The sequence below is a fragment of the Patella vulgata genome, chromosome 6, assembly GCF_932274485.2.
Source record: "Patella vulgata chromosome 6, xgPatVulg1.2, whole genome shotgun sequence".
NCBI lineage: Eukaryota > Metazoa > Mollusca > Gastropoda > Patellidae > Patella > Patella vulgata.
Window position 1 is genome coordinate 1,015,659 of NC_065884.2, and position 18,082 is coordinate 1,033,740.

Here is an 18,082-nt window from a genome sequence, read left to right on the forward strand (position 1 = left end):
TATAAATAGGGTAATATCGGAAATTGTTGACGGAATTCTTCGTCTTAATTTAACTTACCCCAACTTCCAAGGGCAATTGTGAAGCCAGGCAGACAGGCAGGGGATACGACAATATACGACCACATTTCAATAACTTACTTGATTCTAACTGTTCAACTATTGTCGTGTGACCTTCTTCATTTAAACTATCAATGAAACTTTGGTAGGAATTTGGCCCTCCATTTAGTAATCTGATAAGTAGTTCACGGATCATTAACCTTTTTCCTTGTTTTATTTTTTCCATATCGTCTGTATCAAAAACTGATTTTCCAAACAGACGATCTGATAAACGTTCCGGATCAGTTATATTATCCAGTAGAAACGCATAATTATCTTTAATGTTTTTTACATCCTCTTGAAGCATCTTTCCTCTCTCTCTACGACTTGGTTCATATTTGCGTTCCTTAGCACGAGATATATTGAGTGTATTAAGGCTGCTGCCATGATGAAATGTTGAAGTACTGGCTAGTTCAGTGTATGATTGTCTGCTAGTTAACCACTGTGTTGATTGTCTTTCCCTTTCTAGCAGTTGAATTCTCAAAATCTCACTTTCTTTTTGTTTAAGTTTCATTTCTCTTTTGTCCAAATCGATTTCCTTATTTCTTTTATCTTCAATAAATTTTGCACGTTCTTCTTCAAACTGCCTTTCTTTGTTTTTTCGTCTGATATCGGTTTCAGCCCATTTCATCCAAATCTGTTCTTGGTAATTCTGTTTCTCACATTCTTTCATGAGATGTTCCCTCTCGTTTTGCCAAATCTGTTCTTGGTGAATCCATGTGTCACGTTCTTTCTTAAGTTGGTCTATTTCAGCTAAGGCTTGTTGTTTGTCTTCTTCTTCGCCGCGTATTCTTGCTTCAAATAATTTCTTCGCCTCTTCATACATTTCGTTTTTATAAAAGTCTCCGCCATTATTCTGTATAGTTGTCTGAAGTAATTGTAAGATTCTGTCCACATCCTTCATCTTGCCGTCTGTTTTATCTTTGTTATTGATCGTTGCGAATCGACGGTGTTTAAAAACATCACTAAATGTTGATAACTGAGCATGGATTTCACGCATAGCATCTTCTTCTCTTTGATTATCCAGTTGATCTTTCCCAGTAAATACCACGATGGCAAATTTATCAATCAGTTCACAGAAAGTATTTTTAATATATTCAAGAACTTTTATGTCCTCTTGTGAGAGTCTTAGATCAATTCGAAAGACGACGATAAATAAATGTGGCCCTGGTGATAAAATATTAATACATTTAACGATTTCCTTAGCTATTATTTTGTTACTGTTACCCGTGTCAAACAAACCTGGTGTATCCACAACTTTTAGTAAGGTATCTACACCATTTAATTGAAGATGTCGTTGTCCATAACCACATTCTGATGTTACCGAGGTAGTCCTTTGTTGTGATTTAAAAGTATCTTGTTGTAACAGCGCATTCCCTAATGCGCTCTTACCAACTCCTGTCTTTCCTATAATGGATACCCGGATTTCTGAAGAATAATAAATCCACGATTAGACAACTGAAGTGGTCCAAGATTTGTAAATATCATAAAAGTACAATAGCACGTAAGTTCATATTGAGAACAAATATTGACATTTAAAGAATATTTGGTGGTCGAGAGTTTGAAATGAAAGGAAGTAGGGGTTCTCGCTCCACTTTTCTTACACCAACGGGGTTAATGAAGATGGGGTGGTCGACAGTTGAAGTAAAACCTACCCTACCCCCACTACTAGGAGTGAAATCATGTGAGCAGTTATTAAAGGTCGTCTCTATTTGAATAAAGATTTTAATGATAGACTAAAATGGCTCTGGTGAATAGGGTGTATTCCCATATCTGGTCAATAGGGTGTATCCTTATAACTGGTCAATAGAGTTTATAACTGGTCAACAGAGTTTATAACTGGTCAATAGGGTTTATATTTTAATGTTTATGTTTTTATATATATTTACCTGTACTAGTATTACCTTGTAAAGTTTCTGTTTGTGAAACTAAAGCTGGTCCTGTATCTGTACTACTACTGGTACTAGATGATGACTGTGTTTCTATTTGGGGGATTGTATTCTTACTAGTTGGATGTCTTGCTGAAGATTTCCCTTTACTATTATTTAACTTACCAGACATGATGCGTTGAATAGATCGTTCTGCCAATAAAATTAATAATGAATGTAATAAATGAACACACCACAGCACAGAGAGAGAGAGAGAGAGATTTATGAATGAATAATGTATATGGACAGCTAGTAACATAAACTGTGAAGTCCCCATAACTCCTAAAAAAAGCATGTAGTATAAGAGAGCAGAGGTGAAACCTTTGCTGAAATTTGGCTGAACCATCGCCGCCTGCACAAAATAACCTCTCTTGTTATGTTCATTGATTATCAATAACAGTGCTATTTTCACAGTTAGTATTACACTAGCTAGAAAGTTATAGTTCCCTTCCAGAGTTGGCCAAGAAATTCAGAGGTGCAAAAAGGAAGACCTAGCAAAAAAAAGGTGTCAAATAATTCAGACGTCCAAGATTTACTTGCTCATATAAAATAACTTTAATATCTGGTTGCACGCTGCATGACACATGCCATTTGATTTACTCATTGGTGCAGAAATGTATGACGTTTAATCACATTTCATTCATTCTTTTGCTCATTCCCAAATTTGGGAATCAATAGGATTCTTCCTCTGGCTAAAACAACCCATAGTGTTCAGGCTGTCAGTCACATGGTTTTCAGAAAATGTGGGAAGACACACTTTTTTTAAATTCTTAAAATAAGCCATTGTCAAGAACTAATTAGAAGGTTACATGAATAATTAAACGGAAACCACTTTTCGTAGATTATGATTGATAAGAAATATTAATGAAGACTTGTGTTTTATAAGAACTTTTATAATCGAGAGCGAATGTTTGACTGTAAACATAATGAAACAAGTTTGGTAAAAACAATAGATACAGTTATTCAAGCTTTTCGCGTATAGAAACCATAGCACTGAAATTATTAACAAGAGCATCGCTTATGCTGTAATATACAGCTGTAATATACATCCACATTCCTGCTTTGATTGATATGGTACTTTTTGAAATGAAGAGAGTGAAATATGAAATGGCTGCAACCACTGTAATATGACAAGGCTTGGCGTTGGGTTTGTTTTGCCAAATTTACAGACTAAATATTAACAAATCAAGTTGCTGTCCTTACGGAAGTTCAAGATGACCCATTCAGAGCTGCAGTCTGCAGATGAAAAACACTAAAGTTCGGCGTGGCTCTGTCCCTGGGGGTTGGACATGGAACAATAAAAATAAGTACAACCCTGTTATTAAAATTGAAAGGGGGTTTAACGTTCTACAGTTCTGCTCTGATTGGGCTAATAAGTCTGGCATACGCAATTCAGTATGCTACGAGGGAAGTTTTGCCAGGACACCTGCGCTACAGCCTTCTCTTATATCGAACTCCAACTGCTAAGGGATCTTTTACGTGCACGCCAATGTGTACATGTGACTATGATTTTTCGTCCAATCCGAATGACAAGAGAGCTGTCCTTGTCAGGTCCTCTGTTCTGTACCACTGACCAGAAAATCCTGATGAACCCCTGTTACAAAGAAAATTTTAAAAAATTGGGTGTGAAACCGACCCTGGGGGTTGGAGTACACACCAAAATAAATAGTTGCTATCATTAAGTCACTCTTCGGGAGATATCATTTCGTATAAAGGGGTGACAGCATTCCACTTCGAAACAGTTTGGGGTACATTTACGACAATTCAAGGTATAAGCCAGTGGTTCTGGCACACCTGGCTAAACATATATGAAATGTATTTGAATTTTGCAAAATAAAAACATGGCAAGTCACAGACGGCATACAACCGTAGACGCAGACTAGTCATAGACACATAGAATGACTCAAACTAAATACAGAAAAAACACAGCCATGAACTTACTTTATTGCAGTGTTTCGAATTTCATCAGTCAAATAACTGGCTTATTTAGCTAGAAATTTTCTTAGTGTGCCGTTCAAAATTTCGGGGGACAAGAGGGGAACATCATATAGCCTCCTCGGCTTAGAGGCTAGGGTTAAGACATCATGTTCAGACTGTAGAGAAGACATCATCCGTGAGTTCCAAGGGGAACAACATACCCACAGCCGCTTTGGCTGAGAGGCTGGGATAGAGCCAATATGTAATGTTTAAGCCGTTAGGTCTGAGTTAGAAAGGATATTAACCTCAGACCATGGATAATTTAATAACTATAATAGATGGCGTAGTTTTCCTGTATTTAACCTTTGTAGTTTGCTGTATTCGATATATAAACTTAGTAACAACATAAACAGTGTTTAAGACTTAACTGATCATTGGAAATAGTTTTCACAACGTGAAGTCAAAGACAGATCTAGACGATAGTGTCACAGCTAATACCTTATTTGGTACCGCGACGCAGGATACCATATTTTTACACTATTTGCGTATGAAAGGCGGCAATTTTGTCCAGCATTTTTGGTCTGATTTTCACGAAATTTGAACTCAACCAGCATTATGGCGTAATGGTAATATATTCAAACATTTTTTTAAATCGGATAATGATTGTGACCTCAAGAGGGACCACAAGCTAAAAACGTGTTATTTCGAACAATCAGAGGCCATAATTCAGGAAGTTACGATCCGAAATTATGACCTCTAGAGTGTATAACATAATTTAAGTTTTCAGAACTAGAACACGATCTGGATTCAACATTAATTTATTCTAGCATATATAATACACTAAAATCTGATTAGGAGTAACAACTCATTAAGTAATTATCAGAAAATCATTAGAATTTATTTGGCCCATGCTAACGTATAGTATACCAAACATTTAATACCATGGATTTAGCTGTTCAAGTTACCAAAATTCATTGAAAATCAATATACTTGTTTGTCTCAAGACCTTAAACTCTGTGTATCAATCTAAAGTCAATTGAAACGATTATATATATAGGTGTTAACACAGTGTATATATAAAATCATGACCTGATGACCTTAAACACTGTGTATAAATTTAAAGTCAATCGGATATTATCTTTAGCCACTAGAGCGTCAACAAGATTTTTCAAAGTAATAATCAGAAATCAGTGAAAATCAATAGGCACCTTCGTGTTGTAGGGTTTTAGCCGAACAAACAACATCAACTGCAACATCGTCATCAAATGAGAAAGTATATTATAATAATAACAAACATCTGACAAACAGATTACCAGCTATCAACAGTTTATGACACACATGATATATACGATAAATGCTGACAAAGGGCTACAGACGAGAACGCTGTATTCCCTAATAGGCCTAATAGTAGTATTCCGCCATAGCTGTCCCACAGTGCAACGTCACACATGCAGCTTAAATTACTGTAAAGTTATTAAAGAGATGTACAATGCATAACTGTATAAAGCAATACCCACAGTGTAAAGTCAATCGGATATTAACTTTAACCTCTAAAGCATCCACAAGATTTTTCAAAGTTATCAAGGGCCATAACTCTGGCAGTTTTTCATCTCATCCGAAGGACTAGACAGCTGTCCTTGTCAGGCCCTCCATTCTGCACCACTGACAAGAAGAAACCACGTCGCAAAATCAGGACGAACTTTCTCGGCAAATGCAGGGATCGAACACCCGACCTCCAGGCTAGCGAGCCAGTGTCTTAACCACCTAGCCACCGTGGCTCCGAGAGAGAAGTCGAAACTGCAATGGATGTAAAACATTTACAAATTATGATTCATAACGCAGTTAGGGTGGCAATGGAGGCTACAACGATACAAATTGAAAAGGTCAAAGTGGATCATGAAATGAAATGAAGTTTAACATCGTACTGTTCTGCTCCGACTGGGCTAACCAAGAATATACAGATATTACACTGACCTACATTAAAGAGACACCCAGCTCTATGGTATCAGAATTAAAACGTTATCAAATAATGATTACCCTTAATAGATTCGTGTATTTGGTTTCATACTCTACACTAACCTATAATCTATATTAAAGAGACACCTAGCTCTATGGTATATCAGAATAAAAAGATAAGAGAATAGTACAATATTATTTTCGAATCAATGGATATATCGTCAACTACTTTAATAAGTAAACAATAGATTATATAAAATTACTTTATTTTATGATCAGTAGCAGTGAAATAAAACTTGTTATTTCACTGGCCGCCGGGACTACTTTGTTTTTCTGGAGTTACCTCCCTGGGGTGATAACCACATGACAACTAACAAGGCTAGCCTACCCTGCTTAGTGACAACTGACATCGGATCGGAAAGCACTGGCTCTCGCATCAAGAAAACCCTTTTTATTTGCCAACCAAATGTCCACGGTATTCACACCAAAGTTACTGATGGATTGTAGGCCTAATTAAACACTAGCCTAATCCTAAATTAATGTAAAGTTGTCAAAACACACCCAACTACGCGACGGTCACAACTCACCACGCACGGTCACTAGTTCAAGTCGAGCTCGTGTAAGTGTTGTTGTCAAGACTCGTGGCATGATTTTACATCGCTTGACTTACATGTATTTCAATAAACACATCGATATCAGTAAAAGTAACATGTCCTGAAAAATGTAATAATCCACACATTCACAAACGCCTAGTAATACCACTTTTTAGTGACAAAATTATGAAAACAATATGGCTGACACGCCATGATTTTACATCGCTTGACTTACATGTATTTCAATAAACACATCGATATCAGTAAAAGTAACATGTCCTGAAAAATGTAATAATCCACACATTCACAAACGCCCAGTAATAACACTTTTTAGTGACAAAATTATGAAAACAATATGGACGACACGCCGACTTGTAGGTCGTTACAACTTACATTCTCAAAGGTATTCATACACCAGAAGCAGATAAAGATGTAAAGCGGTCTAACCCCCCGCGTTGTCCAAGCGGACAAAGTAGTCCATGTTGTTTTTACCTAAAATGATTGTAAAATCATAAAATAAATACATCATTTGTCGTTTTGTCGTGAATAACATATTTTATTTCATCTCTAAGCAAGAAAACGTTTATATTTTCACGAATGCGTAGCATGAGTGAAAATATAAGTTTTCTTGCTTCTCGATGAAATAAAATATGTTATTCACTCTAAAACGACAAATATCCTCTATGTAATAATGGTATATTCACACATCGATGACGTAAAGTATGTATTATTAGAAGTCAATATATATCATATCTACATTACAACTTTTACAAAACTAACATAAAATAATTAAATTTACTTTAAATTACATGTCACTTACTTTATTGACACAGGCTTCAATATGATAATAATCCTCTCTATAGAGTCTTTTATTTCAACAATTTAATGGCCGACGTTACAGTTTAATTTACTTCCTAGTTGTATCAGGGGTTGGTATAATAAAATGAGTGGATGCTATATATTAGTGATTATTTTACTGAAAAGGGTGGAGCTTATCATTGACCCACGGAATATGAATACTATACTAGTAGCTGAGATGCTTATTCTAGGCCGGTTGAGAAGGTTCGGGAATAGTAGGTTGAAACAAGCCGACAGTGAGGCTGATGTCCCCCGCCGAAATTGCAAAATAAATAAACACATATTAATTAATTGCACATTTATTTTTTTTCACTAAGTTTTATCACTCTCTATCAGACAGTATCAAGATTATCTTGTCCCAAACCATCGACAAATTAAATTGATTAGCTCTGCTTAGCTTCAGCTCGAAATGATAATCATTGAACTTAGTCAAGACATTCACCTAATGAACATCTACATATAGTTTAAACATTCATCTACGTCAAGTTTGAACATTCTAACTCAATTAGAGAGTTATTGTGTTCCAAAGTCTCGACCAATCAAATTGCTTATCACTCTGCTTACCCTAAGCAGAAAATGCTCATTATCGAACTCCATCAGGGCATTGACCTAATAAACACCTACATCAAGTTTGAACATTCTACCTCAAAGAGAGTTATTGTGTTCCAAAGTCTTGGCCAATGAAATTGCTTATCGTCCTGCTTACCCTAAGCAGAAAATGCTCATCTTCGAAGAACTCCATCAAGGCATTGACCTAATAAACACCTAAGCCAAGTGTGAACATTCTAACTCAATCAGAATGAGAGTTATTGTGTTCCAAAGTCTCGGCCAATCAAATTGCTTATCGCTCTGCTTACCCTCAGCAGAAAATGCTCATTATCGAACTTAGTCAAGGTATTGATGTAATGAAACTATACACCAAGTTTCATCACTCTCACTTAATTAGAACTAAAGTTATAGTGTTCCAAAGCATCAACCAATCAAATTGCTTATCTCTGCTTACCCTAACACGAAAATGCTCATCTTCGAACTCCATCAAGGCACTGACCTAATAAACACCTACACCAAGTTGGAACATTCTTGCTTAATTAGAAGGAGCGTTATTGTGTCCCAAAAAGTGTGACGAACAGACGGACGGACAGACGGACGGACGAACCCATTTTAATAGTCCCCTACTTGTGGGAGGAGCGATCTCTCTCTAACCTTGAGGGGAGAGAGAGAGAGAGAGAGAAATGGGGTTTAATGTCTACTCGACACAAACTAGGTCATTTCGGGACTAACATATGGTTTAATTTTATTTCAATAATTCGCTTGCGCATAGGGGTCTTTAGCAGTGGGAGGAAACCGGAGGACCCGGAGAAAACCCACGAGGTTGGACAGGCGACCGTACTCCTTGTCACGTACAACCGGGGATTCGAAACCACGCCAGTCGACTCAATGACAGACTTTATGATTCAGCGCGCGCACGCTAACCATTCAGCCATCCAACCCCCCTAACCTCGAGGGATTCTATTTGACCAGGTAGTATTTGATACAGTCATTCACTCAATATTAAGGGGTAGACTTACAACTAAGATGCATTATCTAAAGTAACTTCACAATAGTAGTAATGAGATAATCCATCTATAAACATTAATCAAGGCCTACTCATTAAATGAATGAATGGATGTCAGTTGTCACTTAGATAGGCCTACTACTCCTTAAAAACTATAAAATATTATTAAATTTAAATATATATAATTACTATTGATTGTTTATTCTTACCAAGTAACCTCTTGTATATTAGAATGCAACAGGACGGTCGGTTGCCGATTACACTTGTGACTTGAGCGTCGACAGTGACCGGCTCTTATGCAACCGGAAGTCCCAGGTTCGTATACAGGATGTCAGGCTTCTCGCGTGGATTAAAATAAATTTAAAGAGAACACTTTTTTTTATAGAGTTTTAGATTCGTTATTTCGTTCAATTACAAAAGAAAATGTCTGAGACGTGTATCTGACTTGAAATAAAGAACTGTCACTAAGTTTAAGATAAGATAAGATAAGAATTTTATTGATACATCATAAACAGATAAAAACAACATCAATATGCATTGCACGTATATAAACTTAACAATAACATTTAATAATTAAATAGTCTCATCTATACTACATTACACACTGGGATTGTCACACCTGATCATGACGAATCAAGGATGACATCAAAAGCACACATTATGTGTTACATTATGTCGTTTGCATCGACTATCCCTATATCCGCTTTACAGAATCAAGGGAATGGAGTGCCCACTCAGATTAAATCTTATAACACCCGAACGGAACCCACAAATCAATTAAAAACTCGTAACACTACAATAAAACATAACACAAGAATTTACGCTAGCCTCAGCCAGAACTAACAATATTCGTGCAAAGGGAACGAAGTGCACAAGCACCAAATCTTATAACACCAGAACGGAACCCTCAAATTAATTAGAAACTTAGCCCAACTCAAACAACCAGTCTCCCTAAATTTGAAATAGCCGTTTTAGCCAGTGCTTATACTAAGCGGAGTAATTACACCTGTAGGACTCACGCGCTACCAAAAGACGAAACTCTACCCCAGAAATCATGCTTGTCCCCAAGCGGAATAAGTGATTACTCTTGCGGGACTCGCACGCTACCTTGGAATGTTTACCTCAAGCGGAATAAGTGATTCTAAATGCCGCTCAAACAAAATTATGTACAGTACTGATAGGAGACATACATTAGTATCGCAGAGTAGATTATTTAAGACAGTGTTGATACAACAATAAGAGCAGGAAGTTCTCACTATGATGTAAAAGGAATATGCTGAAAATTTCAGTCAAATTGCTTCACTCTAAGCCGAGAAAACCTTATTTTTAAAATCACTGTCGCCTCAGTTACCGCTGTCATGATAATTAAAAAATTCTTAATTATTCATTTTTGCGTTTAATCGTCAATGATCATTGAATAACATATCGGATTCAAATCCAGTGAAAATCGGACACAAGGTGGCATCGGGAGTTGATTATGGTCTATTCATGTTAATAAATATCCAATTAATAGTTTACATAAGATTTCAGGCTTAAAGAAAGAGCTGCAATAGGCAGATTTAGCTCTTAATGCATGTTTAAAAAATCATAGAGAGAGAGAAATGGGTTTAACGTCCACTCGACACAAACTAGGTCATTTCGGGACTAACATATGGTTTAATTTTATTTCAATAATTCGCTTGTGCGTAGGGGTCTTTAGCAATGGGAGGAAACCGGAGGCCCCGGAGAAAACCCACGAGGTTGGACAGGCGACCCTACTCCTTGCCACGTACAACCGGGGATTCGAAACCACGCCAGTCGACTCAATGACAGACTTTATGATACAGCGCGCGCACGCTAACCATTCAGCCATCCACCCCCCCCCCCACAAAATCATACAGACGTTAAGGTATAGCCTATCTTTAAAAACTAAACAAGGTTATAATAATTATATATCTACCAGCTTTTTTTGATTCTAATAATATATACAATGTCATAATACCCCATATATTACCTTGTCTTCAAACAATAGTTCAGCTATACGTGGTTCGACTCACAGTACAATCATGTCCATCAACTTAACAAACAACACGTCAGATCTATTTTTACCTGGAAAATCCGGGCTATTATATAGTCAGGTACGGGCAAACCCGATTTCTATATTTATTAATGCATTATGTTGAGGCTAAATATACATATTGCAGGTCTATATATTGGGTTCAAATGTTATATAAACTATCACTTAGACATGCATTCACATGGAAAGCCTATGACCAACTTACTCGCTAGATTAGCCGCAGGCCTTTACGTCAAAGGAACCCAATCGCTCTCGCTCTCCTGGACGCGCCTGGATGTCAGTAGAGGTGCACTTTTTATCGGTAAGTTTGATAATTAGGAAAAAAAACCAAAACAAGCTTGTTGGTTATTCATAACAGGTCCAGTAAGAATCCTTTGTAAAAATAAGCCACGTACGAATTCCAGGTAGATATTAAAATACATTTAATGGTTTCACTGACCCGTTGTTAGTTAAATTTAAATATTCATTTGATAATCCCTGATAAAACGACGGATATCCCTGAATATTTATTCAGGAATATTACTGACTTGAACTTCAAGTTATATATTAGCCTATTCAGAATACGACATTCTCCATAACAAATCACCAAAAATTATTTTTGTTGAATTCTAGTTATATTAAAGATACATTATGAGAGTTGGCAGTTCTCAACATAATAGTTAAAAACTAGATAAGGTAAAGGCAATTTGCTGAAAATTTCATGATTAGAAAATCGGATGGCGTAGATTTAAACGGATTGAAACTCGATCTCCATATTATTCTGTCTTGTGTATCTTTAAATAATTCTAATAGGAGAACTTTATCAGGAAAACAAGATTTCTTTGAATTCCAAGTGCTGAGGAATCTTCAGAAATTTATATGTGACCACCAATATTTAACAAGAATGCATTAGTATTTAGTTTAAATGAATCGAATAACAATTATTGGTGCCAACTTCATGACTACCCATAACCAAACCGTCAATAACTTCATTTACTCAAAGACACGCCACCATTACAAAAACAACGAAAAAAACAAGAGAGAGAGAGAGAGAAATGGGGTTTAATGTCCACTCAACACAGGCTAGGTCATTTCGGGACAAACATATGGTTTAATTTTATTTCAATAATTCGCTTGCGCGTAGGGGTCTTTAACAGTGGGAGGAAACCGGAGGACCCGGAGAAAGCACACGGGGTGGGACAGGCAACCCGACTCCTTGTCATGTACAACCGGGGATTCGAAACCACACCAGTTGACTCAATGACAGACCTTATGATACAGCGCGCGCACGTGCTAACCATTCGACCATCCCCCCCCCCCCCCCGAAAAAAACAAAAATAATCAAAACCAAAATACTCTAATAATTCGTCCCCATGCCGTTTTATAACAATAAGAGCGCTTATCAATCGTGACATATCAACATAAATATATATATTTATTTCCTAAAATTAAATTTAAAGAAGATATATTTGTTGATATCGTATGACAATAAAAGCTCTAATGGTACAATCGATAAGTACAATAATAATCTTCTAGAGGTATTTAGTAACTGGATAGAGCAATCAAATATAACACATACTTATGGAAAAAGAGTTGCTAATGTATTTGGTTGAAGAGGATACTACCACATCTCCATATTTAAGAGGATAATAATCTTTAATGCCTCTTACATTACTAGCTGTTTTTCAATACAGTATGTGTTATAATTTAATACAATACATATATTAAACTAGATTTAAAGAAGATTTATTTATTCTTATCCTGTTTGAATAATAATGATATCATTACCTGGAATAACTGTACTTTAAATTACTTATATCGGCTTCTACAGATGATATTTTACATCAGAAGATGAACGAATTATTATTTATATACTGCCAGTTGCTGATAGTATCCTGCCTTCTACAAGACTCGATTACACAGTCTCTAGGCGTGCAATGTTTTAATTCATGAATGAATATGCAAATAAATGACTTGATAACAAGAGATATTAAACTGGTTTTCCCCTTACCATAAATAGATATTGACTAATGTGTCACATGCTTCAAGGAGTTTAAAGGTAGTTTTATAGTTAATAAAATGGCAACTGGTGTGGAATTGACATGTTCAAAATATTTATTTTAATAAATAGGCTCAATATATCGGTATACTATTAAAGAACAATATATTAACCAGTATACTATTATAGACCTATATTTATATTACAATATATATTCAATTAACTACTAAAATACTGACTCTGTTAGTTAAAATATACGACTGGTACATATCAGTAAGTCAATGATATTCAAAATTATCGCACACTATATAGAGCCCAACATGCCATAATCATCTGATAAAAATATCTAATAGCCCGTTAAGACGCTTAAGTTGAACTAGTTTAAAAAACCCGGGGATCGTTAAACCAGTTTAACTTAAGCGCCTGAACGCAAATGTAGGGCAAATAAACCAGTTTAAAAACCCCAGATGGTTCTACCACATTAGAACATATATGGGATCTACGACGAGGCTCATTTGCATACGGAAAAACGTCCAGACTAGGACGGAAATTAATAATTTACGCGATTGACCTTGTCAGTAGAAGGGGCGGTACTCATATTTACAAACCTTTGGAAAACGATCAGTGAAAAGAAATTAAATGGGGTTTAATGTCCTACTGTTCTGCTCCGACTGGGCTATGAGAATGAAAACGTATATATGTCATGCAGTGTTCTATGAGGGAAAATTTGCCCAGACAGCGGCGCTGTTTACGGCCTACTCTTGTATCGAATTCCAACTGCCAAGGGATCCTTTATGTCACGCTAATGTGTATACGGCACTTGTTTTTTCGTCCCATCCGAACGATTAGACAGTTGTCCTGCATCATTGTCGGGTCGGGTGGTACAAAACTCTATTAAATAACCGGGGTGGCCTACTCTTATATCGATTTCCAGCTGCCAACGCCTTACCCACATAGAAAAGCGGGAGGTTATGAAGTAAAAATGTGGGGCTTATCGAAGGCTCGGATTAGCCACACCGAGCGCATGATTTCACAGAAGTCATGGTCATTCCTTATTGCCTGCTGGTTTCATTCGCCCTTATTGCTTTGGTAATAGGGGTGTCACAATAAGACATTTTTTTTACAAATCATTTCAGGCCAGCAATTTCCAGAGGCGAAATTGCTAGCTGAACACGATTTTTAGAATTTTTTTTATCTATGACGTCATTTTCGGTTGGGGTTTGTCTGATTTCCAAAATGGCCGCCAAAAGTTGACGTAAAATGAATTTCCAGATAGGATGGGTGATTTTCATGCAAGGTATGGCTTGTAATATATCATATATAAGGCAACACAAATAAAATAACTTGTTTCTCGGGCACCGCCCGCACGCAAAATTGGTTGCGCGTGCAGTCTATTTATTAGTCTTGATGAAAAAAAATAAATATGTAACGCCCGCCCGCACATCGACAAGCAAGTCGTAAAAAAAATATCCCGCATGTACCTACATCCGCCATACATGTATATCTATTCAAATGTATTAAAACTGATTCAGATGAACATGCTGTCTTTTTTATCCGAACAAAGGCGAAGTTTGGCAGATTTGCCTTTTTTATTGATATCGAAAGAACCTCCATTTTGTATCACGTGATATTAATTACCTCCCCTGATAAACTAGAATTTGATTCGTGTTAAAAGTCATTGGCGACAATATTTCAATCATTCGATCGTAATCGGCTCATTATTGCCGGCTTCAGTCGGTCCTTGTTTGGAAAATCCTATTGATAAAATAATGAACCGTAGAACAGGTTAATTAATTATAGCTAAGAATACGATACGATGACGATAGTCGTCATAATGCATACCTTAGAATTTGGGTCATTATTAGCACATTTACGGTAGTTTCGATAATCCGGAAAATAATAATTGGATTACCGATTTGATGGTTTTACTGACCAGTTGTTAGTTAGATTTAAATAGTCATTCAATATAAACACCGGATAGAACACCGAATATCCTGAGAAACACACCGAATATCCCAAGAAACAGTATTTCCGGCAATCTCCAAATACCGATGACACGGTGTGACATGCATTGGTTGGAATTCGGTAAATAATTATAAATAAACCGGCGATACTAGATTTAGTTTTAAATACTGTTTACCATGATTATTATTTTTGATACACCTGGTGAAAGAGGCTTAGTTTTTAAAAATATTGTTGTCTTTATGGAGGGCTATTACATAGTCGTATGGAATTTTATTTTAAACCAATTTCATTATGTGTATTAAATATGGAAAATTATTTTCCTTTCAGTCAGTGTTCAGTCTCAGTGTTTTAGTAGACTTGATTTTGGGTTTATGGTTTAAGTATGTACAATAAAGTTGAATATAACGGAAACCAAAACCGTAAACAAGTAATGACTTTCTCATTTAAAAAAAAAAAAAAAGAAAGACCGCCCTCCCGCCCCAACAATTTTCAGCAATAGCCAAATTTTATTTTGCACCATCAATGAGTAAAAAAAACAAGAGCATCGCTAACGCAGCAATATACGTCCACATTCCTGTTTTGTTTGATATGGTCCAGTTTGCATTGAGGGTCTGTGAAATAAAACTGGGTTGTAGGACTGCTATCAGTTTAACACTTCGTTCACATTAACAGAACACAATTTTTATTTTAAAACAATCGATGTCTTTATTCCAAAAGCATGACGTTTCGAATAGGTATGCAAAGTTTCAAAAGGATCTGTTAAGAATTGCGGTCTGTAGGCAAAACACAAGACACACAAACATTAGGCGTGGCTCTGTCCCAAGGGGTCGAGCATGCACCAAAAATAATAATAGAGGTCGGCCTTAGGATTAAGGAATAAGTATAAAAAGTAGCCTTAGGCTATAAGGAATAAGTATAAAAAAGTTTTCAAGATGATCGATTAAGAAATGCGGTCCGCAAGTGACACACAGACATAAAAAAAGAAAATGGGCGTAGCTCTGCCCCTGGGGGTTGGGTATTCACCACAAATAATAGGGATGTTCCTTAGGATAGAAGGAATATGTATGCTAGGTTTCAAGGTGATACGATAAGAAATGCGATCATCGTTAGGGTATAAGCAATTCATATGAAATTTTTTCAAGACAATTGATTAAGAATTGTGGCCTGTAGGTGACACACAGACATAAAAAGAAAAGAAAATGGGCGTGGTTCTGTCCCTAGGGGTAAAAAAACCAATATGGATCATCGTTAGGGTATCAATTCATATGAAAAAATTTCAAGACGATTGATTAAACATTGTGGCCTGTAGGCGACACACAGACATAAAAAAGAAAATGGGCGTGGCTTTGCCCCTGGGGGTTGGGCATGCAACCAAAACGATAGGGATGTTCCTTAGGGTACACAGAATAAGTATGCAAAGTTTCAAGATGATACGTTAAGAAATGTGGCCTGTAGACGACAAACAAACAAATACAAAAACTGGGCGTGGCTCTGCCCCGGGGAGGCGAGCATGCACCAAAAACAATAGGGGTCATCCTTAGGGTATAAGGAATAAGTATGTAAAGTTGATACGTTAAGAAATGCGGTCTGTAGATGACAAACAAATAAATAAATATAAGGAATGGGCGTGGTTCTGCCCCTGGGGGTCGGGCATGCACCAAAAACAATAGGGATCATACTTAGGGTATAAGCAATTCATATGAAAAATTTTCAAGACGATTGATTAAGAATTGTGGCCTATAAGCGACACACAGACATAAAAAGAAAAGAAAATGGGCGTGGCTCTGCCCCTGGGGTCGGGCATGCACCCCAAACGATAGGGATGTTCCTTGGGGTACAAAGAATAAGTATGCATAGTTTCAAGATGATACGTTAAGAAATGCGGTCTGTAGATGACAAACAAATAAATAAATATAAGGAATGGGCGTGGCTCTGCCCCTGGGGGTCGGGCATGCACCAAAAACAATAGGGATCTTCCTTGGGGTATAAGGAATAAGTATACCAAGTTTGAAGAAAATCCAGTAAGAATTGCGCCCTGTAGGCGACACAAAGACACACGAAAAGAAAATGGGAAATGGGCGTGGCTCTGCCCCTGGGGGTTGGGCATGTACCCCAAACGATAGGGATGTTCCTTAGGGTACAAAGAATGTGTATGCAAGATTATAAGTTAAGAAATGTGGCCTGTAGACGACAAACAAACAAATACTAGAAATGGGCGTGGCTCTGCCCCTGGGGGTCGGGCATGCACCAAAAACAATAGGGATCTTCCTTGGGGTATAAGGAATAAGTATACCAAGTTTGAAGAAAATCCAGTAAGAATTGCGCCCTGTAGGCGACACAAAGACACACGAAAAGAAAATGGGCGTGGCTCTGCCCCTGGGGGTTGGGCATGCACCCCAAACGATAGGGATGTTCCTTAGGGTACAAAGAATGTGTATGCAAAGTTTCAAGATTATTAGTTAAGAAATGTGGCCTGTAGACGACAAACAAACAAATACTAGAAATGGGCGTGGCTCTGCCCCGGGGGGTCGGGCATGCACCAAAAACAATAGGGATCTTCCTTGGGGTATAAGGAATAAGTATACCAAGTTTGAAGAAAATCCATGAAGAATTGCGCCCTGTAGGCGAACCACAGACACACACACACACACACACACACACACACACACACACATACATACATACACACACACACACACACAGACAGGGGCGACGGCATAATACGTTCACATTATGAATGTGGACGTATAAAAAAGAAACCGCCCTCCCTCCCTACAGTTTCAGCTGTCAGTTGCCCGAGAAACAAGACATTTATTTTGTGTGGCCTAAGGTTTTTGTTGTAATTGAACTGAAAATTAACTCTAAAACTAGTTTCCCCAAATCCAAGATGGCGGAAATTCAAAATGGCGGCTAAAATTTACCTAAAATGGCCGATTTGTCAGATTAAAGTCATTTCACAGTTTGATTTGGTTTGTAATATGTAATCTAAAGGGTTTTCACTGTCACTGAACTTAAAATTAATCTGAAGAAAAAAAGAGTTTTCAAAATCCAAGATGGCGGAAATTCAAAATGTCGACCAAAATTTATCTAAAATGGCCGATTTGTCAGATAAATGTCATTTCACTCTTTGATATGGTTTGTAATACGTAATTTAAAGGGTTTTGAATGTCATTGAACTTA

General features: G+C 37.0%; 1 protein-coding gene across 2 annotated transcripts in view; it reads right to left on the reverse strand.

Annotated features, from left to right (window-relative positions):
- LOC126823958 (uncharacterized) overlaps window positions 1–18,082 on the reverse strand; it is a 75,191-nt gene that overhangs the window by 48,523 nt on the left and 8,586 nt on the right. Inside the window, exons 4-5 of one of the 2 annotated variants that reach the window (XM_050553025.2) lie at window positions 2,001–2,177; window positions 139–1,524 (exon numbers count right to left, since the gene is read on the reverse strand). In XM_050553025.2, the coding sequence (XP_050408982.1) occupies window positions 139–1,524; window positions 2,001–2,157 (1,543 nt within the window). In that variant the 5' untranslated portion in view covers window positions 2,158–2,177. Of the gene's footprint in view, window positions 1–138; window positions 1,525–1,985; window positions 2,178–18,082 lie in introns of both variants that reach the window. The other variant, XM_056101828.1, reaches the window with a different exon arrangement.